The 27215-nt window shown below is 46.8% G+C and overlaps 1 protein-coding gene across 2 annotated transcripts in view; it reads right to left on the bottom strand.

Annotated features, from left to right (window-relative positions):
* The window catches only part of CDCP1 (CUB domain containing protein 1), a 257865-nt gene that overhangs the window by 120245 nt on the left and 110405 nt on the right, over nucleotides 1-27215 (bottom strand). The window contains exon 1 of one of the 2 annotated variants that reach the window (XM_029589602.1): nucleotides 14000-14280. The exons of the other annotated variant lie outside the window; for it this stretch is intronic. Coding sequence (XP_029445462.1) covers nucleotides 14000-14087 — 88 coding nt within the window. The 5' untranslated portion in view covers nucleotides 14088-14280. Of the gene's footprint in view, nucleotides 1-13999; nucleotides 14281-27215 lie in introns of those variants that run through there. 2 annotated transcript variants of the gene reach the window in all.

Below are 27215 nucleotides of genomic sequence, written 5' to 3'. Positions count from 1 at the left end.
CGGCATACATATAAATGTGAACTGGGTTAAGAACCCCTGTTTTGGTCAATCCTCCATCACTATCCCCATTTTAGTCAGTGAGCCTCAGGGCTGTCTTGGGCAGACTCTCTTTCTCTCTCTACAGTCATTCCTCTTTACAAATGATTGTTCCCAGATCTACTTCTCTGCACCCCGAATTTCCTCCACTCCTAAATCTCAGGTTTGTCCAACACTGCCGCTGGATGCCCCACTACCATCTCAAACTTCTTCTTCTTTCCAAGTCCCTCCTTAGCCCTTAATTTTATCCAAAGAAAGAAAAGGATCATCATCCCAGTCCCATCAGCCCACACAACTGAAGGTTGTCTGACTCTTCTCTCCTTCTCTGAACACATTCCAAAAATAATTCTAAAAATGTGTCATTTTGTCTCTTACATTGGCCAAAATCCACCCCTCCTTTTTTTTTTTTATGTACTATGAAAACCTTTCTGCATGCTTTCATCACTTCCCATTTAGATGACTGCAACCTGCTCCTCACAGGTCACCCACTGAACCATCCCTCTCCATTACCATCTACTCCAAGCTCAGCTGCTCAAATTCTGTCCCTCCAATTCGTTATGATATTCTTAAGTCACATACTTTGGCTGCCGTCCACTTCAAGCTTCTCCTACTCACTCGCAAATGCCTTCACTCTGCAGCTCCTCTTCTTCTACAACCCTCCTCATGAGCTCCACTCATCAGGCAAGCTGCTTTTAGCTGTGCCCTTCTCCTCCATGGCCAATTCCCAGCTCTGCCCTGTCTGTCTCGCTGCACTATATGCCCAGAAAACGTTCCCTGAGTTGATGCATCGTGCTCCCTCTCTGGCTCTTCCCGACCATAGCCTTGTTGATTTTAAGCAGGTTCATTGTAATAAATGCATTTCCTGAAACTATCTACTTCTTTTGTCTGTGGGTATAGATTAGACTGTAAACTCCTCAGAACAGAAACTGTTTTCTGTCTATTTGTTAAGCACGTTTCTATAGTAGCACTATAGAAATTAGCAGTCGAAATAAGCAGAAGTCAAGTTATCAGAATGAAGTAGTAGTGTCTCTCCAAATGAGGAACTAATTTTAGCAACATTGACACTATTAGTTTTAACAAAAATGTATGTGTCAAAAAAAATTTTTTTTTTAAATATAAATATACTTGTTGGGACAAATTTCACTCACATTTTAACCTTAATATAGTTTCATGAACATGTAAATTAGATCTACTTAGATCATAATTCCAGCACAATTTTACAAGAGTAAGGTTGGGTGAACTGATTCAGATGAGGCCAGCCATTTTTGCATTTTATGGTCATTTTTCCTTGAAAGGTCAGCTGATAATCTAATAGGAGTTTGTTGCCGGAGTGGGGAGAGGAAAAGGGGGATCACTGAGTGAGATGTGAGCAGCTACCATGATTGGTGGCTGCTCGAGAATTTACTGCTAGCTCAGAGCCAGTTGCCACAAGCAAGAATCCAGGTTTCAGGATTCTGTAAAGCAGTGGTTCTCAATCTTTTTTCAGCCGGGACACACCTGACGGATGGTTCTCACATGCGTAACCCACTGAGCATGTGACCGTCATGGGGCTAAATGTAAACATACACTCTGCACCCACAGAAACCCCCTCTACCCCTGACAATGGGTGCAGAGCAGAACTAGGGCAGTACCCATAGAACTCATCATACAGAATAGATATTCTGGTTCTAGTGACATCTCAGTAAAAGCAAAACAAATTCCCTTTACTACCAGGTGCAACAGCCTTTCTGATAAAAAGACAGTAATTTACCATCAATGCATGTCCTATTGAGAAACACAACAAATAAAATTGATACAAATGCCTACATGCTAGTAAAATATCTCACCTCAGTCACACACACACTGAACCAACCTTCACCAAGTACAAAAAGACCATACATTATAAATATGGAGACAGAAACTGAAATGGAAACCAAAAAAAGCCACTCTGCATGCAGTGCAAACCTAGAGAAATGGAAAGAGAAATATAGCACCTAACACAGGATCTGCAATAATGCACACAAACTAACCCGCACAAAGTTACACCTGCATTATGGAACACACTCAAACAGTTACAACCCTACCTATGAAAAGGCAACACTACAAATATTACATAAGGCCCTAAACACCAATACACCTCCTAATAGGAAAACAGAAGAAGTCAAGCTGCTATAGATCCTGACAGGATCATAAAAATAATTAAAAATTGCCCAAATACCAATAAAATATTTTAAAACAGCAGATGCATCACATAATACCCAATAATTAAAATGGCAATCAATCAAGAAAAATAAACTTAAAAAGCCACCTTTACTTACCCTCTCCAACAACTCTCCTACTCCTTTCCCTTGCAGGCCAATAGCACTCACCAGGAGCAGCAAGGGCTGCTGAAGCTCTGTCCTCAGGGTCCTCTTCCTTTGGGCCCATAACCAGTCACACACACACACACTCTAAATAGACCCCATGACCAGTCTCTGTCTCTTACACTCCAGTGACCTCCTCAACCAGTCTCATCCTTTTCCAGTCTCTTTCTCTCCCCCTCACACACCAGGCACCTCCCTGTCCAGGGTCTGCCTCCCTCACACACACCCACACCAGTCATCTCTCTGACCAGTCTCTCCCTCAATCACACACGCACAAACATGCTCTTACATACAAACTCTCCCCCCCCCGGCTCACTCATGACACACACACACCCCCCCCCCAGCACAAATGGCAGCTGTAGTAGCCTCCTCCTCCAGCCCTTGCAGCCCGAGAACGAAGAATCCCATCAGCTGTGGGGGGCTAACTCTGTTCTTTCTCCCATCGCTGATCGCGGGATGCGCTTCATTTTGGTCCAGGCCTGTGTTTGCTGCCGGAACTTTATGCAGCATGGTCTGCTCTTCTTCCCGTGCACCCCACTGTACATCACTTCCTGTTCCGAGCCATGGGGGCAGGAAGAAGAAAGGACCATGCTGCTGAGGTTATCAGCTTCCACTAACACTGCTGTCGTTCCTGCCCAGACGGAACAGCACAGAGTTAGTGGGGGAATACCTGCATCTCACTGCAATAAGGAGTGGGAGGGAAGCACAATCACGGCAGTGGAATACCGGGAAGCCACTACACACCTGCCAATGCTTGGCGACACACTGGTTGGAGAATCTCTACTGTAAAAGGCTAGTTCATTCAGGAACAGTATCTTAGTACAAGTTTACAAGCAGGAAGCAAAGTTCAAGATCAAGCCACGTTTAGGAACCAGGAAATCAAGGCAAACAAAAACATAAATATGGCAAGGGTAGGATACAAGGATATCAAAAGCTGGTGCAGAGGTTCAAGAGCACAGGTGTAATTATCGTCACCGACGACAATGTACCAGCGAGGAGCACAGCCAGAGGAAGGTGAGAAATGCCTCGGCCAATCTGGGCTGGCTCCTGCTGGACCAATCACAGACAGCTGTCTAAAACAGACGGGGGCATACGCACTGACAGACAGGAGTAAACTAGCTGTGAGGCAGCCCCCACCCCGGGGAGGTCCAATAGATCCTCCAAAGGACAGGGAGATCAGAAACCCAAATGAAAAAAGGTTCCAGGTCGGCCGGAGATTGTGAACATTTGCTCAGCTTGCTTCAGCTGGGATTTTTACATGAGTCAGCTGAGCTCTGCTTGGTACATCAGGTGAGGAAGTAAGCAGAAGATTCTTTGTGATCCAAGCTATTCCCTTTCTGACCTGTGACTTTTGACTGAAAGTGAGCCTTTGGTTCACAAGTCACCCGAAGGCACTGGATCCGCCGACCTCATGAAGGCACCCCCCAGCCTCGCCGCTCCTCGAGGTGATGGAGGGTGAGCTTCTTCTCCATGCAGTCGTCTCGCACAGCCTAATCCGTAACATCAGAACGTTCCACTTCAAGATCCAACACCTCCCCCTGTAAGCGCTTGACTTCTCGACTTCGCTCTCTGTTAATGCCCTTGGCATAATCCTGACAGAGCCATTTGAGATGATTTTTCCCACATCCCACCACTGGCTTTGTGAGGCAAAGTCTACCTCAAAGGTGCACCAATCCACCCAGAACTCCTGGCCCGCCTCCATGAGATCCTCCTCCTCCTCCAGTAGAGATGTTGGGGTGGATGGCTCGAGGCCTGGTTGAGTCGAGCCTCACCTTCAATGACACCAGATGGTGATCCAAGAAGGCTGAAGCCACCTAAGTGGCACTCGAAAGTGTCCATGATATTAAGAAGCCCGTGACCAGAGCCGGTCAGGTCCGACAGCAGCTGATTTGTCCCTCCAGCACCCGGATAAAGATGCCAGAGGTGGAATCAGCCAGGTGATGCAGCCACCAGACATCAGCCAGGGAGAAGCAAGCAGTCGTCTCCCCAAGCCTGCAGCGGAGGCAGCAAGATACTCTCAACCACTACGGTCGAGGCTCTCAAGGGTGCAGTTAAAGTCACCCCCGAGCACCACCTCCTCCGTTGCATCCAAGATTTGCAATAGGGCTCACAACCGGCGAAAATACCAACCTGGTACAACCCTGGTCCGGGGGTGTACATATTGATCACATTGATCATGCAGTCCCCGACCGAGATCCACAAGTGTAGCATCTAGCCTGGCATGATAGATTGGACTCCCAGCATGTCGGCCTGCAGGGACTCCGCAAGCACAGTCACCACTTCCCTGGCACATCCGAAGTGCCTGAAAAACATTCTGCTGTGCCACTCCTGGAGCCAGCTGGCTTCGCTGTCTGGAGTGGATCTCCTGCAGGAGTCTTACGGAGTACCCTCCCCTCCAAGGAAAGAAGAATACACAGCTCCTGCAGAGACTATCCCTGCAGCCGTTGGTGTTCAAGGTGCTGATAGTCAGAGCCATTCTCTGTCAAGACTGGTTTGCTGCAATGCTGGAGTCTCTCAAGAGAGTCTCCAGTTGCAGATAGAACTTTGGTCTCTCCTCGCGTCCTTAAAGCCTGCTGGTCCTTTGGTCTCTCCTCGCGTCCTTAAAGCCTTCTGGTCCTTTGTTTGAGATGATCCAACAGGGTTTTTGTGGTAGCGAGTAGCTGCTTTAGGTTGGGCCTCCTCTTCAGAGCCTTGTCCACTCTATTGCTCTGCCCCATGTGCTCCCACAAAAAAAGATCCAGGTCACAAAGGGTTGTACGAGGGTGTGAGATCAGAGTGTCTGTGGCTCCCCATGAGGTGTCCAGAACTGAGAAACCCCCCCTCCTCCCGGGAGCACCTTGGGAAGATCTACCCTCTGTGGGTTCAGATTCCCTATTTAGTGCCCTGCAGTCGCTTTCCGCTTGCCCTCATCCCAGGAATAGCTTAGTTAATAGTTCAACCGGCGGCTCCTCTGATTTACACTGGAGGCCGTCGTAACTGTCTGAAGGAAGATCTGGGCAACTAACTCCGGGTCGGGCATTATCTTCCCAGCCTCCACATCACCCTTCCCTTCCAGCTGAGCTGGATCCCCCACCCCCTCGCTAGGGCTAGGGACTCCAGGGATAAACCCCGGAATGAGACCAGATTATCCGCCTTTACCGGATACCGCCCCAAAGGGGATTCCCTTCACTTCTCCAACTGCGACAATAAGAACTTGCTCTGCGGCTGGTGGTGGAAAGACGTGGAGGACAGAGGGAGCCCTCGAGGGCTATGATGGGGGGCATTTATGGTGGGACATGAGGACCCCAAAATCTATGGTTGAGGGCACTTGGTCACCCCACACTGGGGACAATGGGGCATCCCACTCAATGCGATTGATCCCTGTGAATGTGGATGGAATAGTATTGGTGCACTCTTACCCACAATTTGTCTAGTGTGATGGGGGTCTTGTCTCCTACTCTTCTTTGGCACTTTGGCCATAGCCGTCTCCTTCCTTTGCTTCTTGCCATGGCTGGCTTTCTTGGGGGGTGGAAGAATTGGGAGCAGGAGACTTTTTCACCAGTGGGATTCCTCGCCATCAGAGTCTTTTTGTGTCTTTTGGCAGGAATTTCCCCATCTTCTGGTTTTCTATCCCCCGACGATACCCCATCCCTCCCCTTGCATTCCCAGGACAGTCTGTGTTTCTCTGGGCAGTGACGTTGCTTCTGCAGCCGGTGTCCCATTGCTGATGGGGGGAGTTCTCCATTGGAGTGTTTTCCCCTGGTTTGTCAATTAGGGGAGTTTCTGAGTCAGGGGGAGGGTTGTTCCCCTTAGCAGGGGCTTTCAATAGTTTGCCTTTTTGTTTTTTTCCCCCTCAGGCTTCTTGGCCTTCCCATCTTGGCTTGTGGGGTCTACTGTTTGAAACCCCAACTTTTCGACTGAGGGCTTTGTCCAGAATGAGAGGGGCAGGCCTTCTCCTTCTCTCTGTTACGGCAGCACATGTAGGGGTGGCTTTCCTTCTTTTTTGCTGCGGGTGCCCAAGGGCTGGAGTTTCTTGGGTGGTGGTGGTGGGGTTAGAGTCCTTCTCCTCATCCGCAGTTTTCTGTGCAGTAGCACTCTCTTCTAGACCACACCTGGAGGGGCTGAGGCTTGTGTTTGAGGTGCCAAGGGGTTTATCATGGCTAAGGTGTGCGGCATTGCAGCCATGGTAGGAACACCCTTGGTGTTATTCTTGGCCAGGGGGCACCACTTTAAGAATGTGCTCTACTCCATTTCATATGTAGCACCTTGCCGCTCCTGTCCTGTAGCCTTCATAGGAGAAGACAAACCATCCCGAGCTTCCTCTTGGTCTCTCAGTAACTTGATCAGCACCTCCCTCCTGTACAACTCTACACGGCATAAATTAATGTCTCCACGGCCCATCAGGAGCGCTGCAACAGGTGATTTTATGGTAAATTTGTTTTTATTATTTTATAAAATAACAACATGAGCCTCAAAGTATAACGTATGGTACATAATGTGATCTGTTACATACCATACACTCTAAAGCTTCTGTGGTCGACCATTCCTCCCCCTGTGCCCTAAATTCTCCCACAAAACTTAAGGGCTCTGCCAAAAGGATTCACTTTGTCCACAGTTCATCCAAAGGTTCCGGGGGGGGAGGGGGCGGGTGATAAAACTCCCTTCGCCACCAGCCTTTTCCAGTGCTTGGTGGGTACCAGCTAGATTTGCAAGGAAGAGCACCGCCTTGCCATACATTATGTCGCAAGCAAGGACATTTCTCGGCCCTACCAGCTCCGCCATGGTAGAGACAGTCTTGCGGGTCTTCTTCTAGTGACGAGGGGCAACGAACCTCATGTCTTCGCTCAATTCCTAGACAAGGACTGGTGGTGGCGGCCCTGACTGGTGAAGGCGTAATAGTTAAGTTTGAAATGCCGCCAACTGCCACTGATGCATAAGTCAGTTTAGGTGGGGCCAGGGCAGGATGTATTGGGTCAATACGTGGAGAGAAAGACTTATTCCGCGGGGTGGTACCAAGAGGATTTTCTAGATTTTCCTTCCTTTTGCCTCCTCCTACTATAGGCAGGACTCTGGCTGCATTCAAAATGCTGTCTCTCGATGCTTTCATTAGGGCAGTTGCTTGGGGGGTTGTTTCAAAAGAATGGGTCCCACTCAAGGGAGAGGAGGTGATGAACTGAGCGAGCATCTGGTCCGGTGCTGGGACCATGCTCATTGTGGTCATGAATAGCACATCCTCTCCTGGGATGGCACCTACTGAGGTATTATTCCCTCCTGAGGCAGTAAGGGGCAATTGCCTTTCCACCCACGGCGATGTTTGTGACCGTCCCTCCCGGAGTGAGTGTGGTCAAGCTGTTCCTCCCAGTGTGTGCTTCATAACTGTTCCTCCCAGGGAATCAGCTGTTGGGGCACTCCTGCTCAGGATGGCCTATGGTTACCGAATCAATGCTGTCCCTCCATGAATGGCTGAGATTAGGGTGTCTTTATTCTCCCCCAGGCTCATGGGCCTGTTTGGGTGGGTGGGTCACCAGGGGTCCCTCCCAGCGAAGGATTGGTATTTAGCTCCGATGGAAGGCTTGTTTGGGCAGTTGATGCCTGTGTTGGAGGTGTAAGCTGGATTACCCCCTGTGACTGCAGTAATGTGGTACTGGGGGTTTAATCAAAGCAGCGTTTGTGGGCGTGATCCTATATTTGGTGCTCCCTGGAGACAGACAAACTTTCAGGTCAATACAGTAAAGTGCTGCAGCGGTTACCCTGCTTCTAACCCGCTTTCTACTCACTTTTTGGCCGTGTTAGTCCAACCTGCGATACACTATCCCCTTTAACCCATTCTTACCGCCTCTTTAAATCACCGGGTAACCCCTTCTGCCCATGGCATGTATATTAGATGTAAACGATCAAATTAGCTATTCCCTCCCATCCAGTAACGCGCGCCCCGACTATCGCTTTTTTAACCTGCAGTTTTGCCGCGCGTTTAACCTGCTAATTTACCGCCTCAGAAACAAAGGACCAGAAGGCTTTAAGGACGCGAGGAGAGACCAAAGGACCAGCAGGCTTTAAGGACGCGAGGAGAGACCAAAGTTCTATCTGCAACTGGAGACTCTCTTGAGAGACTCCAGCATTGCAGCAAACCAGTCTTGACAGAGAATGGCTCTGACTATCAGCACCTTGAACACCAACGGCTGCAGGGATAGTCTCTGCAGGAGCTGTGTATTCTTCTTTCCTTGGAGGGGAGGGTACTCCGTAAGACTCCTGCAGGAGATCCACTACGTTAGAGGCAGGGGTAAGGGTAACACGGCAAACTTTCCCCCAAAAGGAAACCTAAAAACCTAAAATCCCCTCCTCCCGAAGCGACAACATGACATCTGAAATGACAGGTACCAGCGCACCCAGGATACTGTATAGGCGCTGTATTAAGCGCCTATACAGTAAATGGGTTGCGCGGGCCTAACGCTTCACAGACGCTTCTTGGACGCGGCTTGCATTTGCAAGCTATTTAAATACAGTATCGAGCGGTAGGTGAGCAGGACTGTGCGTGCGGCAAACGCGGGTGCGCCCGGCACTAACACAGCTCTTCCTACCGCTCCTTACTGTATCGGCCCGTTTGTCAGGAGAGCAGGGTTTTATGGGGAGCGACTAAGGCGCTATTGGGGACCTTTTGCACCAGGTCTGCACTGTTGTACTGTCTGTGTTAGGGAAAAGCTTAATTGGTTTTAGGGTGGCTGGAGCCACGGCTATGGTTTTTGTGTCATCTGTCAGCACTGTAGTGGCGTACTGGGTGGTTGGGGCAGGGAGTAGCTGTATGTATGGCCTCGCCATGGCCAGGCCACCGACTGAGGCTGCTGGGATCTGTACAATGTACACTGTGGCCCTTAATACCTCCTTTATTAGGGTAATAGGGAAGCTATCTTTTTTGTTCTTGCATGGCATCTTGCTGAACAAACTGCAAGGTTCAGCACCCTATATATATATTTAAATTTCCAGAAAGTGGGCAGGGAACAAAATTGTTGTGTGTGTGTGTGTGTGGGGGGGGGGGGGGGGGGAGACTGGTGGTGAGGGAAGAACAAGAAGGAAGCTAAGAAACCTGGTTTAGCTTGCAGTAGTCAGGGACTTGCAAATAAAGAGGGGAAAAAGTCTATGTTTCCTGAGAGAGAAGAGAGAGAGAGAACTGTAAGAGGGAGAATCTGACTATACATCTACCTCTGTAAGAGAGGCACTTTCAACTCAGGGTGGGGGGGGGGGGGCAGTTACATTGGTCTGCCTAGGCGCTACAAACCCTTGCACCGGCCCTGCTGCTGGTGGCAACTGGAGGAGGCCAAGAGCAAGGCAGCACACAATGCAGCTCAAACCTGCACAAAAGTGAATGCTATTAAACAGAACATGAGAAAGTAAGGAAACTGTTAAGTCTCTGCAGTGTACCTGTATGGCATGAAATCCTTCCTCTCTCTCTCTGCCTCCCCTCCACCAAACCCAATCTACAGAGCTCTTCTCTTGCCCTTAGGTCCATTGCCCCATCATAGACTTCCCCTTGCTCTTCAGCTCCATCATACTCTTCTCCTTTTCCATCCATGTTGGAATGGAATGGGGCAATGGAACTGAGGGCCACAATTTAAGCAAACTTAATAAATACGCAGTAAAAAAATAGAGTACATTATTGGTTTTTTTTTTATTAATAATAAATGTGCTGGGGCCAATGAGGTGTGTGTGTGTTGTGTGGAGGGGAAAGACGAGGAGCGGGGGTGGAGGTCTGGAGAGCCACAAATCTTCTGTTTATATAAAATGTGCCTTGGTCTGCAAAAAGGTCGGGAAACCCTGATTTGAGTCACACAGGGGCCAATTCAGGCCAAGTGCACCATTAGCCCCCCTTTGGACGCGCAAATGCATGTTGATGAGCCTATTAGCCATGCTCGATACAGAAAGTAAAATGTGCAGCCAAGCCGCACATTAACTCCTGCCAAAGGAAGGAGTTAATTTCGGCCGGCACCGGGAAAGTGTACAGAAAAGCAGAAAAAACTGCTTTTCTGTACACACTCCGACTTAATATCATAGCGATATTAAGTTGGAGGACCCCAAAATAAAAAAATAAAAAATAAAACTGCCCGCAGGTTGGAAAATGGATGCTCAATTTTGCCGGCGTCCGTTTTCTGAACCCGTGGCTGTCAGCGGGTTAGACAACAGACGCCGATAAAATTAAGCGTCGGCTGTCAAACCCGCTGACAGCCGCCGCTTCCGCCAATAAGGAGGCGCTAGGGACGCGCTAGTGTCCCTAGCGCGGGCCCTCATTTCGATACTGAATCGCACGCCCAGGAGAGAGGCCTGGGTGCACGTTGGGAGAGGGGGTGTTGCCTCAGAGCGCCGGCTCTCCCGCGCAGTTTACTGAATTGGCCTGACAGAAAGGCAATGCTTGGGGGGGGGCAGTTGGAAAAGGACTTGCTGCTGAGCTTCCCTTAAGTTTCAAGCTAAGAGGGAAGAACACACACACAAGCCTCCTGTGTTTAATCTGCACAGGGGAAAAGCTTGCTTAGCTTTGAGCAAGGCGATTTATAGGGGGGAGATGGGTGAAAGATAAAGCTTATATGAGCTTTAATTCAGCTCTAAGGGAGAAAAGGGTTAGGCAGGTCACCTGTCAGGAAATGTACAAACACACACACACACATTAGGACCGAAGAGGAAGAAACAAAATGTTCTGGCTGGAAAAGAGGGAAAAAGAAAAAAAACTTGTTTTGGGGCTAGGAAAGTGGTGTGGAAAACAGAGGAAGGGGACTTGGGGAGGGAATGAATAAAACAGGTGGGGGAGGGGAGGCTCAATCTACTCCAAGAACAGGAGAAAACAGTTAGTGGGGGGGGGGGGGGGGAGGAGGGAGAGAACCTTTCTGTGGTTGCCTCTCCCCCAGCTGTCCCTGCTGCCCAAAAGGTGTCCCAGAAAAAAAAAAATGGAGGACTTCCCTTGATTTTCCTTGGAGCAGCAGGGAAGAAATTCAGCTGGTGAGCAGTTCCAGGCTGCAGACAATTTGGCACCTATGGCCAAGTGAAAAACTGCGCCCTCACCCATTACACAACACATGACACCACCAGTTGGGAAATTCTGTTAAATGTTTGTACAGCAAAGCCCACAGCCAGTGCAAGAGTTTTAGAGGCCCTAGGAAAACTCCTCACACCCCCACCCCATCACACCCAATTAAAAATTATGCATTTATAACAGATTGTACATGAAAGAAAAAACATTCAAAGCACAGTCTTCTGAGGTAAGATATCACCTACAATATGTATATTATATTTATATGCACTGCTGGGATGCCAACCAGAAAACCCTGCAAAAAAAGCAAGAGACACTTGGAACTTATATGGTATTAGGACTACTGTAATGCATCTTGGGCATGGCCCTCAGAGAGCTACGAGAAAAAAATAATTTCTATATAAAAAAAAAGCAGAACTAACTGCCAGCACTCAAACAGCAACAACCCTACCTATGAAAGTTAATACTACCAATATTACACCAGACCTAAACTAGTAATACACCCCCTATTAGGAAAACAGAAGAAGCCAAATTGCTATAGATCCTTGCATAGAAACTACACACTAATGGAATAACTCACTTCAGTCACACATACAAAACATAGATAGACCCTCAAGTACCGAATAAGAGAGATCATACAGTATAAAATAGAAATGTACAAACTGTGACCCGCAACAAGCCAAATTCTGCATGTACTGCTAAAATGTAAAAAACAGAAACATTACCATTCCTCATAAAACAAAAGTACTAAAACCATATCAATAAAAAGAATTCAAAACAATAAATAGAACATATAAAAATCTTCCAAACATCAATATTTCAAAACTGACATTTTACATCAAATAACAATCAGTAATTAAAATAAGGATTTAAAAACATTCTTTGTTATCCATACCTTGGAACTTCTGATTTCCAGATGCTCTAAAATTGTGGTTGATTAGCAGGCAAAGAGTAACTGTGGTAGTTGCGCACACACACACTTGCTCCCTCTCACTCCCTGAAACACATGCTCTCTCTCACTTCCTCCTTGATGCAGCAGGCAGCATTAGTCTCCTTCAGCCCCCCTGGCCAAGGGAATGACCTCCAGCCAGGGGGCCGAGCCAGTTGTAGCACTGGACTACTTCTGGCATGGCCCGCTCCTCCTTCTCCTCTGAAGCAGCATGGTCCCTCCAAAATCCATGGCAAGGTAACTGTGCCCTTATTAAATGGAAAAGCAGCATGGCTGCACTTTTGACAGGGCCCTGCTGCTTTTTCCTCTTGTTGAGGACCCGCCAGTCACACTGCTCTCGTTGGAACATGGTAGTGGCGCCACAGTCTTGGGCACGCTATGGCTCTGCCTGGAGGAAAGCAGATGCTGGGGGGGGGGGGGGGGGGGACTAGCTAGTTTGCTTTAAAAAAAAGGGGGGGGGGGGGGGTAGTGGGGGGGATAGAGCAGCTAGGAGGGGAAAAAAGGGTAATGGAAGAGGCAAACTGAGCAGTAATTTGTCCTTTCAAAAAATCACCAGCACTTCAGGCTGGCTGATGCTACCTATTATCACACTCCTATGCTGACTGAGTCACTCTGCCACACATGGCTTCCAGGTGTGTGTGCGGGCTCCAGTGAGAGACTCAACAGTCCAAAGGAGCGATCCTTAAAGACAGAGCAGATAATATGAAGTGACAGAGCGCCAACATTAATAAACTCCTACTCCCCTTCACTCTGCCACTTGTCTCCTACAACCCCCCCCCCCCCCCCCCCCATATCCCCCAGACCCATCCAATAACTTCACATTCCACTTTTAGCACTTAAAAACATTAAATACAAAACCTTATGTAATGTTCAAAATGATCTACTATGACGTTCAAATTATCTGTTACGACAAGAGACTATTCCCATGTAAGATGTTAATTAGGAAAGGTTATCAATACCAAACCTTATAGTGCTATTATATGTATCTGTTACCATTGTTCCAAACCTCCTGTTTCGGTTTACTGTAATAGGTTGTTACATCTGTAAACCGGGGTGGAGGATTGTTCCAAACTTCGGAATATAAAAGCACACAAATACATAAAAGGTAAGATTCCCCACACTCGTTGGAGGCTTGTGAGAGGGCCCTTCAAGGGGGGGGGGGGGGGAAGAGTTCAAATGCGCTGCACCACAGACCCCAGAGTTTACAAAGAGGATGCGGGTGAGCCGAGCCTTCCCTCCCTCCCTCAGGGATGAACGCGTAAAACACCTAGGGAAGCCGTTTAGAGGAAAGGCGCTTCCTAAACTCGCCTTGCTCCTCCAGGAGAAGCAGTTACAGCTGGCAAACACCACAAGCCAGTGTCCAGGGAAGAGAGAGCGCACCCTCACTCTGCACCCCCCACCAGGGAGGGAGACCCCCGAAACAGCAGCAGCAGGAACTGAGCGGGAGAGGAGCGCAGGCCCCGACCGCGGGGCAGAGAGAGAGCGAGCGAGAGGAGCTGCGTGACCTCCCTGACACGGGTTCACCCCCACCAAGCCACAGCGCCTTTCCCTCCATCCCGCAGGGAAGCTCGGCCTCCCCGGCTGGCAAAGGGGCCGGGGTTGCAGGCAATGGTAGAGAAACCCCGAGCCTCCCCCCCCCCCTTCACGGGTGCCTTGAGCTGCGCCGTGCTCGGCTCTTACCTGCCCGTGGCCCGGCCGAGAGGAGCCCGCCCAGCAGGGACAGCAGCAGCAGCAGCAGCCGCCCCCCCGTGCCACCGGCCCCGCACATCTCTCTGCCGCTCCGGACCTCCCTCCTCCTCCACGTGCCAAAAGTGGGGAAACTTAGAGGCGAAACTTCTTCTGCTGTGATTTCCCAGGCGATAGAGCAAGTGCCCCCGGCTCCTCCTCCTCCTCCGCCACCGCTGCTGCTCGGACTTTCTCTTCCTGGAGAGAACTGCACCCCAGGCCCGAGATCTGGGCGGATCCAGCGCTCTACTCTTCCCTGCTCCGCAGGTAAAAAAAAAAAAACCCTTCGCCCCACCTTTACAGGAAATAGCTGATGTTTGCAGCCTTGCTCTGCGACTTGCTTTGTAACCACGCTGATCTCATCTGTCAACCTAGACTGCCCCGGGCGGGTTCCCTCCTAAAAGGAGCTGAGCCGGGCTTGACGTAACCCTTCCACCCGGGGGGGTCTTCCTTTCCCTTTAACATGAGATTCGGCTGCAGCTTCTGAACTAATGCACAGGAGTGCATTTCCGCAATCGATCCGGTACAATTGCTGTTTGCAAGCATGCAGGAATTCTAGCACTCGCTTATAATAAGGTTCAGATTACAGTTTACAAGTACACTTTTCTGAAGCAGAATAGCAAAACTCAGTATGAATGCCACATAGACATGAATAAGTAGCAACAGTTTGGAAGGGAAATAGAACCAAAAAGTTACTTAAAAGGGACAAGGGCAACAGATACGTATGAAGAATAAGTGTGAAAGCTTGCTGGGCAGACTGGATGGACCGTTGGTCTTCTTCTGCCGTCATTTCTATGTCTCTATGTTTCATACAATATAAATAGGAAATAGAATTCTGTTCAGACTGACTGACTTAAGTGTATAACCATATAGCTAGGAACCTTTGTTTTCAGTTTTTGTTTTATTTTTACCAGGTTTTTATTAGTGTCTATTATAACAAAGGTCCCTTCATATTGCATAAAATAGCTGGCTGTCTTTAGGAGCAATTGTCAGTTCAGTGTGAATATGCAAACAGCTCTTGGGAAGCAGTCACTATCTCCTCCACTGTCTCTCCACTTTGTCTCCTGGAGAGCTAAATTCTCCAGAGGGGTTCTGGTAATTGGTCAATCCTGCACCTTGCTTTTCTCCCCAAATCCATGAGCAGAGCTATAACTAGGGATAAACAAGCGGGAAAACTGCCAGGGTGCAAAGCCCTTTGAAGGCAGAATAATGACTGAAATATAGGTGTGACCTGGCAGCAGAACAAAAAAACAAAAAAAGCGCCACTCTTCTGCTATCAATTTGAGAGGTGGGGGGAGGAGGGACAGAGGGGAAAAAAAGATGTTGGATCAGAGTGGAAGAGGTAGAGGGACGGAGCTGGTGCCATGTTGAGGAAGGACGTCAGTGCACTATGCTGCTGCTATCATTTCAACATAAGAACATAAGAAATTGCCATGCTGGGACAGACCAAGGGTCCATCAAGCCCAGCATCCTGTTTCTAACAGAGGCCAAAACCAGGCCACAAGAACCTGGCAATTATCCAAACACTAAGAAGATCCCATGCTACTGATGCAGTTAATTCTCCAACATCTACTGATTCAAGGGAAACCTTGTTTGATGGTATTTTTTGTACGGTGGCTCTGTTCAAGGATAACCAATTTTTAGTTATCCTTCTCATTTGCCCCGTGTATTACTCTTTATTATTCATGCTTTAATATTTCTTATTTTTCTTTATTCTTTTTTTCTTATTTTCTCCTTTTACTTTTTACTTGTAAAATCCCTTCTCCCTAACTGCTTATCTGACCCACTTGTTTGTTCTTATTGTCATATACTTATCAAGGCTGCCGCCCTTGTCTCTTCTCATTGGTTCGGATCTGCCTGCCCGACATTGGCCATGTTTCAGCACCATGTGCCTTCTTCAGGGACTGCGGAAGAGAAATCTACTGTGTCCAATCGGGGTTCACAGTGTCGACATATCTTTAAATACATAAAATGGAATTAAAATACAACATTCTCATAACATACTTTTAGTATGAATCCATTATCTACCACCCCTAAGGTATTAACACTTACTTTTTTGTGCTATACGTGTAAATGTGAGCGATGCCTTCTGTCTGCATCTCGGGCGTCTCTACCTATTCTGCCTGCTTTTATACTCACCGCGGGCTCACACCTCCCTGTCTTTCCCAAACCGAGACTACCTCCGGTGCACTTAATTGAATTCAATTACCCATGCTTCCTCCTCTGCTTTCCGTTGTCCTATTTCTGTGTTTCAGTCCAATTATCATGCCCCCTTTTTAAGTTTCTATTATCTGTTTTTATTTTTAGATACCTGATGTTTTATTGCTATATTAATTTTTATTTATATTTTGAATTTATATTTTAATTTTTGGCATTCAAACAGGACTCGCTGTCAAAATGATCGGACCTGAGGGAGGCCCATGCTTCCATTCCCTCATTGCTGTTCTATCACGCTGCGGACCTGATGGAGGACTGAACACCTCCACATCCACACACAGTCTATAATATTGATTTCGATTAGCGCAGTAATTTCTGGTGATTACGGACCTGGGTGAGACCCATGCTGACACTCGCCTATTGCTATTCCTTTTCACTGCGGACCTGGTGGGGAACTAAATGTCTCCACGTCCGCCCACAGCCTATGATGTTAATTCCAATTAACGCGGTCCCTCCTTCAATTAAATGAATATGCAATTCAATTTTCTAATACGTTCTATATGTGTGAACATTTTCTAGATATTGTTTTTTGTGCGTTTATCTTCCCTTAGACTATATGATCACTGATGAGCTACTAATCACTATTATGCCCGATCCCATTTTTCAATGCTCCTCCCTTCTCTTCGATAGACCACGTCTGCTGGGCGCGGTTCTTTCTTTTTTCCTTTTTCTGTGATCTAGATCTGTGTGGCACTCATCCACCATTGATCCTATTGTATATTTCTGCCCTTGTACGGTAACTTATCTCAGCGACCTCTAATGTTGTATAGTACTATGAACTTTCTGCTTATTCCGAATGTGCATGTTGTTGTGTCCTACTGACTTTACTTCACTGAACCCCCAATACCCCACTAACTTCACTTTATCAATATTTCTCCTATAGATATATGACTTAACCCCTCCAGACCATGTCCAGGACTTCCACTTTCCCCGAGGACCATCTCTCCTATAGATACACTGTCTAATCAATTTCTCGATTTAACCCTTTTGGGGCTATGGTATCCCAGGTATAGATGAATTTCTGCTCCATTTGTGTCAATTTCAGGTTCATGTCCCCTCCACGCGGATGGTCTTGCAGTTGAAAGATCACTGCCACTTTAAATTCTTCTGGTAAATGTCCCATCTCTTGCCAATGGTCGGTTAAAGGTGCTCCCTCTACCTGATGCCTCAAACGACACACATGTTCCTGTATCCTATTTTTGATCTTCCGCATGGTTTTACCTATGTATACTTTATGACTAGGACACCATAAAGCGTATACCACCCTTGTTGATTCGCATGTATATTGGTCCCTGAAGCGAAATATCCTTCGTCCTGGGATGTCTAATTCTGTACCTACATACAGGTAATGACATGCGCTACATTTCCCGCATATTTTTTGACTTCCTTGTTGGCTGTTCACTCTCATGTTGAGAGGTAACAAATTTGAATGGACTACCAGGTCTTTTAAACTTTTAGCTTTTGTCAAGGCGAACATTGGTTTCTCTCAGAAGCTAGGATGTATTTGTAAAATGGACCAATGTTTTAAAATACTCTTTTTCAACATCTGCGTTTGCAGTGTATATGGTAACACACAGACCAACCTCTCATTTTTTTGGCCAACTTTCGGTTTTAAAAGCAAGTCTCTGTTGGCCCATCTCGCCCTCTTGTTTGCTTTTTTTACTACAGGGGCTGGGTAGCCCCGCTGTAAAAACCTGTTTGTCATATCTTCCGCTTGGGTCTTAAACTCTGTTGCGGAGGAGCACAATCTTTTAAGTCGGAGGAACTGGCCTACTGGTAAATTGTCTCTTAAATAATTAGAATGGAATGAAGAGTAATGCAGTAATGCATTCCTATCTGTAGGTTTACGAAAAATCATAAAATTGAAACATTCATGTGTTAATGTGATCTGGATGTCTAGAAATGCTATACTTTGATTGTGATGTTGACTAGTGAACTGCAAATGTGGATTACATCCGTTAAGCCATCGAATGAACTGCTCAAGTTCTTCTTCCCCACCTTGCCATATGACGAATATGTCGTCAATAAACCTCTTCCATAACTGGATATGAGTATAATATGGACTTTGATACACCCACTTTTCCTCAAAAACCGACATATATAAATTTGCCAGATCGGGGGCCATGGTGGCCCCCATCGCTGTTCCTTTGATCTGTTTGTAGTAATTCCCCAGAAACATAAAGTAATTCTCTTATAAGGCTATGCTAGCCAATTCTTGAATGAAGGCATTCGGAGTCCTCTGACGTGTCTGTACTGTTACTAATATGTTCGTGATGACTTCTATAGCTTCATTCTGTGGAATACTTGTATATAAAGCAGTGACATCTATGGTGACCAAGAATGTTGAGTCTGGACTCGGGTGATGGTCTTGTAAAATTGTCATTAGGTGTGCGGAATCTCGTATATTTATTTATTTTATTTGAGTTTTTTCTATACCGGCATTCGCGAAGGGGATCGCATCATGCCGGTTTACAATTAACAGGGTGTGACAACAGAGAATAATAATAACATTAACAGGTGCAAAAAGAAAAACATAGCAGTTACAATAAAACAGGGATGAGATATAACTTGGAATAGTGAAGCGGTGATAGCGGTTAACAGAGTATAAAGAAGCCTGCCAACGTGGCAAAGTTATTGGTTACCTTGTTAGGTAATCAGCGTTGCTTAAGGAGAATTAGGGATTCGGATTGGTGTCTGGAAAGGCTTTCATAAATAACCAGGTTTTAAGTCTTTTTCTAAATGTTGGAAGACTGGGTTCCTGTCTCAGGTCAGGTGGGATGGAGTTCCACAAAGAAGGTCCGGCTGCGGAGAAAGCCCTGTCTCTGAGGGTTTTGTGTTTAAAGGTTTTGGAAGGAGGAACCTGTAGTGAATCTTTGTAGGACTCTCTGATCGATCTGCTGGAGGTATGTTTTTTGAATGGGATTTGAAGGTTAAGCGGAGAGAGAGTGATGGATAGCTTGTGGATGATGGTAATAGACTTATATAGGATTCTATAGTGGACTGGCAGCCAGTGCAGATCTTTGAGAATAGGAGATATGTGGTCTCTTCTTCTTGTGTTGGTCAATATTCTGGCTGCCGTGTTCTGAACCATCTGGAGGGGTTTAGTGTGAGAAGACGGGAGGCCTAATAGAATGGAATTGCAATAATCTAACTTAGAGAAGATTATTGATTGCAGGATTGTTCTGTAGTCGTGTGAGTGGAAAAGTGGTTTGATTCTTTTTAAGACGTGGAGTTTATGAAAACAGTCCTTGGTGGTTTGATTAATAAAAGATTTTAGGTTTAATCGATTATCAATGACAGCTCCTAGGTCTCTTACTTGTGATGTTTGAAAGCTGGTTGGAGGATTTGAGGCGGTTACTGTTTTCGGTGGAAATAAGAAGAAGTTCGGTTTTTGATGAATTTAGGATTAGATTTAGGCTGGATAGGAGGTTATCAATTTTTAGAAGGCAGTTATCCCAGAATTTGATAGTTTTTGAGAGAGATTCTTTGATGGGGATGACGATCTGTACGTCATTCGCGTATAGGAAGTATTGAGGTTCAGTTAGTTAATAGTTGACATAGGGGAGGAGGTAGGTGGTAAATGTTAAAGAGGGTGGGAGAGAGGGAGGAGCCCTGGGGAACTCCTCGAGTGGAAGGAAAAAAATGAGATTCTTTATTTATTTATTTATTTAGAAACTTTTATATACCGGTATTTGTGGGGACATCATACCGGTTCACATAGTAACTGAAAGATTGGAAAATACATTGCAACAGGGGAATGTAACTGGGCGGGGGGTAGAACAGAGAGGCAGTAGGAAGGATAGGAGAACAAGAAGGTAATAACCAAAACAATTTACAATGAAAGTCTCCTTAATATAAGGAGAGGGTGGTCACCTGAACGGGGACTACGAGGGGGAGTGGAAGGAGTTATTCTGTGTAGGCATTGTTGAACAGAAGAGTTTTTAGTTTCTTTTTGAATTTAAATGCACAGGGTTCAAGTCGCATGTGGACAGGTAGTGTATTCCAGAGAGCGGGCCCGGCAATAGAGATGGCACGGTCGCGGGTGGAGGAGAGATGAGCCAGTTTCAAGGATTGAACGTGTAGGGTGCCTTTGTTGGTAGATCTGGTGGCTCGGGTGGACAGGGGGGCAGTGAAAGGGAGGTCGAGCCAGTTGGAGTTGTGGGTGTAAATGGACTTGTGAATTATGGTCAAAGTTTTGTAGTGTATACGGGATATTATGGGGAGCCAATGTAAATCCTTGAGGATAGGGGTAATATGGTCATGTTTGCGTGTGTTTGTAATGAGTCTTGCAGTAGCATTTTGCAGAAGTTAGAGGGGTTTTATAGAAGACAATGGGAGCCCTAAGAGGAGGGCATTACAGTAATCTAGTTTGGAGGTGAGGGTGGCTTGGATCACAGTGCGGAGGTCATGGGCGTAGAGCAGGGGTCTGAGTTTCTTTAGTACATTTAGCTTGAAGAAGCCAGTTTTGAGGAATGAATTGATGTGAGGTTTCATACTTAGATTGGGATCAAGGAGGACTCCAAGGTCTCTAACGGAGGGTTGAGCTGTGAGGAGGTTAAGTTTAGGGTCGTTGGGCAGGAGGTCAGGGGGGGTGCGAGGAGATGTGGAGGAGTTCCGTTTTGTTGGTGTTGAGAGCAAGCTGAAGGTTGGTGAGGAGGGCGTTGATGGCTACAAGGCACTTTTCCCAGTGCACCAGGGCGTCAGATATGGAGTTGTGAATGGGAATGATGATCTGTACATCATCAGCATAAAGGTAGAATTTGAGTTTAAGGTCAGTGAGGAGGTGGCAGAGGGGAGTGAGGTAAATATTGAATAGTGTAGATGAGAGTGATGAGCCTTGCGGGATTCCTTGTTGTAGGGGATATGAGGCAGATAGGTTGTTTCCAATTTTAACAGAGAACTTTCTGTTAGAGAGATAGGATTTGAACCAAGCTAGAGCTATTCCTGAGATGCCGATGCTTTCTAGCCGTGTCAGGAGGTGGGGGTGGCTGATGGTGTCAAAGGCCGCTGAGATGTCAAGAAGGGCGAGGAGGTAGCTGTGGCCTTGTCCCAGACCTCTGAGAAGATAGTCGGTGAGGGAGAGCAGTAAGGATTCGGTGTTAAAGTGCTTCCTGAATCCAAATTGGGAGACATGGAGAATATCATGGTTTTCTAGGTAGTCCATGAGTTGTGAGTTTACCACCTTTTCCATAAGTTTGGAGATAAAAAGGGAGATTGGAAATGGGGCGGAAGTTGGAAGGGTCTTTGGGGTCTAGGGAGGGTTTCTTGAGGAGGGGTTTGACAACAGCGTGTTTGAGGGAATCTGGGACTATCCCGTGGGTGATGGAGCAGTTGATAATCTCAACTATGGTGCTGGATATGCTGTTGGGAATGGCTATTAGCGCTTTGGTGGGAATGATGTCGTTGGGATGAGAGGCAGGCTTAAGTTTTCGAAGGAGGCCTGTAATTTCTTTAGAGGAAGTAAGATCCATTGTGGCCATTGAAGGTTGGGACAGGGAGGGGATCAAGGGTGGGTTAGTAGGGGGGGAAGGGTTGGTGGGGGAAAATCTGGAGAGAAGGTTGGAGATTTTGCTTTCGAAATAGTTGGCCAGTTCTTCACATTTGGCCACGGCCTCGGAGTCTGGGATAGTGGGGGGGACAGGGGTGGTGAGGCTGGCGACGTAGGAGAAAAGAACTTTGGGGTTGAAATTATAGTCATGGATTTTTTTACCATAGAAGTCTCGCTTATGTTTGAGGGTAGACTGTCTATATGTGTGTAAGGCTGTTTTGTAGATGGAGGAATGTTGTGGGGTTGGGTCCTTACGCCATTTTCTTTCTTTTTGTCTGAGATTGCCTTTTAGGGTTTTTAGCTCCTGGGTGTACCATAGCTTAGAGGGTTTTGCTGTGGTGTTTATGATGCGTTCGGAGATTGGGCATAGTTTGTTGGCAATGTCTTCTGTGAGGCTATGCCAGGATGCTAGGGCTGTGTCTGGGTCTGAGCAGATAAGCCTTGGTAGGGATGCGGCTAGTGCATCGGTTAATTCGTCGCTAGGGCAGGTTTTTCTGGAAATGATGGTGGTTTGAGCAGAATGGTTAATTGGGAGTGGTTTCTTCAAAGTGAGTCGGCTTTCAATGAGGTAGTGGTCAGACCAGGGCACTGGGGTGCAGGTGGGTGGGTTGGTGGTCTGGAAGTTGGAGTTAATAAACATTAGGTCCAACATATGACCAGCTTTATGAGTTGGTGATGCTATAATTTGTCGGAAGCCTATGGCAAGGAGTGATTGAATGAAAGTTTTGCAGGATGCAGTAGGAGGGAGTGAGTCAGCGTGGAGATTAAAATCTCCAAGGATGATGGAAGGTCTATCTGTATTTATCCATTCTATAAAGAATTCAATTAGGGGGGAGGGATTGGACTCGAGGACGGTGGGGGGGGCATAGACTAGACATATTTGGAGGGTATCTGCCTTAAAGAGGCCGATTTCAAGTTTGGATGGGGCTACTATACTGGTGAGTTTAAGGTTAAGATGTTTCTTGGCTGCTAGGAGAATTCCTCCTCCTCTTTTTTTAGGTCGGTGGATGGGGAAGATGTCATAGAGGGAGGATGGGAGTTGGTTTATGAGGACGGTATCTGATTCTTTGAGCCATGTTTCGGTAACTGCACAAATGTCTGGGGTGCAGTCTGTAAGCATGTAATTGAGGATTAGTGTCTTTTTAGATATGGATTGCGCATTCATGAGTATGATGGAGAGGGTGGTGAGACCGAGGAGCTGAGTCAGGGGTGAGGTGAGGATGGGGATAAGGGATTTGCGGCTGGAGGCTGGGTGGCGGGGAAGGAGGGGAGGGGGAGGTAGTCTAGAGCGAGGGTTATGGATGCGAGGGATTGGGTAAGCAGCCATGTTGGTGCCCTTGGTAGTCAGGTGGGAGTGGTAGGCGTAGGAGGATGATAGGTACCTTAAAAGTCAGGTGGCAAGGGAGGTACAGGGGGGGAAAGGGGGGGGGCCTGGGTAGTAGAGTAGGTCAGCAAGTTTCGGCAGTCTGGATATCAGCAGGTTATAGTTAGTAACAATATGGTACACAATGTTAAACAGGATTGAGGCACAGAGTATACAGCACTTTAAGTTGCTCACCGCAGACGAGTGTATTTTGACCTTGTATTCTCTGTTTCCCAGGAATGATTTGAACCAGGTCAGTGCCGAGCCTGTTATTCCAATGAAAACTAGTTGATTTAGAAGTATGGAGTGATTAACAGTATCAAAGGCGGTTGATAGGTCGAGGAGGATCAGTAGGTAGGCATGACCTTTATCGAGGCCCATGGTGAGGTAATCTGTTAAGGATATGAGGAGGGATTCGGTACTTAAAGATTTTCGGAAGCCATATTGAGTGGGGAATAATAAATTGTGGTCTTCAAGGTAGTCTGATAATCTGGCGTTAACTAATTTTTCCATTACCTTAGCTATGAATGGGAGGTTGGAGATTGGGCGAAAGTTGGAAGGATCTTTGGGATTTAAATTAGGTTTTTTTAGGAGTGGTTTGATGGAAGCAATTTTCAGGTCGTCAGGGTAGATTCCTTGGGCTAGAGAACAATTGATAATGTCAGACAGGGCTTTGGAGATGGTATCTGGTATTAGCAGCAGTAGTTTGGAAGGAATATGGTCAAAAGGGTGAGAGGAGGGTTTCATTTTCTTCAATACTGATAGAGTCTCTGAGGTTGTGATAGGGTCAAAGGCTTGTATAGTAATGCCATTGCAGGGATAGAGGTTTGTGCTGGAGTGTGCTAAGGTATTGGGTTTCAACTGAGATTGCAGTTTGGATATTTTATTATTGAAGAAAATGGCTAACTCCTCCGCTTTTTCGTGCGCTTGGTCGAATGGGATGTCTGGTGGGTTGACTTGAGTTAAGTTCGAGACGAAAGTAAACAGGGCTTTAGAGTCGAAGATGAGGTGATGAATCTTGTGAGCGTAGTAGTCCCTTTTTGTTTTTAATGTAGCGCTCTTGTATAGGTGGAGTGAGAGTTTGTAAGCTGAAAGGGAGGACGGTGATGGTGCTTTACGCCATTTATTTTCTTTTTGTCGAAGGGATTGTTTAAGTTTTTGAAGTTCTTCGTTAAACCATTGTTGTTTTTTAGAGGTGTTATGTTTCAGTTTTTTTGTTGTCAATGGACAGAGTTTGTTTGCTGCTGAAACTGTGATGTTAGACCAGGAGTGGAGAGCTGAGTTGGGAGTAGAGATATCTATGGACGGGAGTTCTAGGACAAGGTGTTTGTGTAGTTCATCGGAAGGACAAAGTTTTCTGTAGGTAAATTGATTTTGCAGATCTTGTTTGGTATTTGATTGTGCCAGCGAAAATGTGGTAGAGATTAAGGCGTGGTCTGACCAGGGGACTGATTTGCATATGGGTGGTGCTGAGTGTGTGATGCCTGAATTTACGAAGATGAGATCCAAGATGTGACCTGCTCTGTGGGTGGGATTGTTGATAATCTGCTTGAATCCCATGGCGGTCATGGCGTTTAGGAAAGTTTCGCAGTTTGTAGAGGGAGAGGGGTCGTCAACATGTAAGTTAAAGTCTCCCAGTATAATGGCTGGAGACTCAAGGTTTAGGTGAGTCGCTATTAATTCTAGAATGGGAGAGGCGTCTGAGTCCAAAAGTCCCGGGGGGGGGCATAGACTAGAATGATTTGCAGAGTGTCAGATTTGAAAAAGCCGGCTTCAATTTTTGAAGGAGAGTAAATTGGGAATTGTGTAAGTCTCAGTTCTTTTTTGGCTGTGATGAGAATACCCCCACCCTTTTTTTTCTGTCTGGGAATAGAGAAGAAATCGTGGGTTTCTGTTGGAAGTTGGTTTATTAGTGCGGTGTCCGTGGGTTTAAGCCATGTTTCGGTTATTGCGCAGAAGTCCGGATTTGTGTCCATAAGAAGGTCATTGAGTATTAGTGTTTTTTTTGGTAAGAGATTGGGCGTTGAATAAGATCAGAGAGAAAAGAGCTAGGCCTAGCATCTGAGTAATAGGGGAAATCATGATGGGGATGAGGGATTTGTAGGTAGTTGGACGAGAAATCACTGTAGGTTTTCCTAAGAAAATGGACCTTTGTTGAAGAATTGGAATTGGGATGCCAATATGCATTGAAGTTGTGGTGAATGGTTAGTTGTTTATTAGAGAGTTGGTTCGTAGTATCAGTGACGAGGTTGAAGAGCTTGAAAAACTGGGGACTGAAGAAGTTGAAGAGGTTGAAGAGTTGGGGGCTGGTGTGGCTGGAGAGTTTGATGTGGTTTGAATGAGTGCTAATCCTCTTGGGTCTGGAGGTGAGCGCTGGACGAGAGCCTGGCTTGGAAGGATGAATGAGAAACTGATTGAATTGACGTGTGCCTGGCTTGGATGAATGAGAGCTGGATGAGTGCCGGTCGTGGGTTGAAGAGCGCTGGTTGAGTGCCGGTCGTGGGTTGAAGAGCGCTGGTTAAGTGCCGGTCGTGGGTGGATGCGTGCTGGATGAGTGCCGGTCGTGGATGGTCGTGGATGAGTCGTGGGAGAGTGCTGGCCGTGCCTGGATGAGCACTGGATGAGAAAATGGTGGGTGTTGGAGCCTGGAGGGTGATCGCTGTGCAGAAATAGGCAGGTTTGTTGGTGAGCTGGAAAACTTATTGAGGCTTAATTTGGTAGCGAAGGTTTTTTTTTTTTTTTTCTTTATAATGTACTGTACTAAGGGGCGAAACAAAGGGGCCTGCCCCTTTGTCGCACTCCTTTGTTGCGCGACGCCCGGCGCGCGGCGCCTGTGAGTGGAGTCTGCTCTTAAATCCCCTTTTCAGTCGCGAGGGGATTAGGTAATCGGCGCGCCCTGAGAGGGGAGGAGGAGTCCGTTCGTGGCGGTGAGCCGGCTTGAGCGAGGCAGAATGGCTGCGATCTGACCCGTGGTCGGTGTGGGGGCCCTCGGAGGTAGGAGCGAGAAAAAATAGGCCTTACCCCGATGGGCTCTGCGCCGACTGCACGGTATAAATTTACGCAATGAACGATCCACAAACTGTGATAAGGGTTCAAGTAGCGACCCTTTCGAAGAAACAATGGGTTGTCCTGGTGGCGACTGTAGTGATTTATGGATCTTCGGAACCGTATAAAACACTGGGCAGGTTGGATGTTTTACTGTGAGGAAACGTGCTTCCTTTTCTGTGATACAACTTGCTCTCAATGCCTGTTCAACCGTGGCATCAATCATCTTCTTGATCTCTTTAGTCGGATCTTCATTTAATCTTTGATAGTAAACACTATCATTTAATTGACGTTCCACCTCTTTTATATATTCGGTCCTATCTTGTACCACTACTGAGCCACCTTTATCTGCTGGTTTTATGATTATTTCTTGATTGTCCCGTATCTCCTTGAGTGCCTGTACTTCAGCAAAAGTTAAGTTGTGGACTCGTGATGGGCATTGAATCACCTTCTTAAAACTTTCTTTGCGCACCACCTCTGCAAATGTGTAAATCACCGGATCAATGGGTCCCGGAGGAACCCAAGTGGAGTGGGGTACCAATTCATCCTTTTGTTGTGTTTGGATAGCCGAGTTTGCAAAAAACAACCTCAATCGTAATTGTCTGATGAATCTATGTAAAAACTTCTCTCCTTCAAAGGCTGTATATTGATTAACCAGTGCAAAAGAGAGACCTTTGTTTAACAACGATATTTGAGCCAGTCCTCCTTGCCTTGAATCAGCAACTGGTACTCTGGTGTGCCTTGTGTCCCAGTCCATGTTGTTAGTTCATGTCTTCTTTCTTGCCTTGTTCCTTGTGTGTTTGTTGCCTTGTCATTGGTCTTGATCATTGTTTGGTTCATTGCCTTGCTTATTGTCTTGTTCTTTTGTCTGCCCTGCCTATGTTCCTATCTTGGTTTTCCTGCTGTCTTGGCTGTCTTGTTCATCTTGTCTGAATTTGGCTTGATTACTGGACTCTGACCTTGGCTTGGATCCTGACCCCTCTTGATCACTGCCAGGA

This window comes from Rhinatrema bivittatum, chromosome 2 (genome assembly GCF_901001135.1).
Source record: "Rhinatrema bivittatum chromosome 2, aRhiBiv1.1, whole genome shotgun sequence".
Lineage (NCBI taxonomy): Eukaryota > Metazoa > Chordata > Amphibia > Gymnophiona > Rhinatrematidae > Rhinatrema > Rhinatrema bivittatum.
Note: the sequence above shows the minus strand (reverse complement) of the source record. Positions and strands in the feature narration are given on the sequence as shown.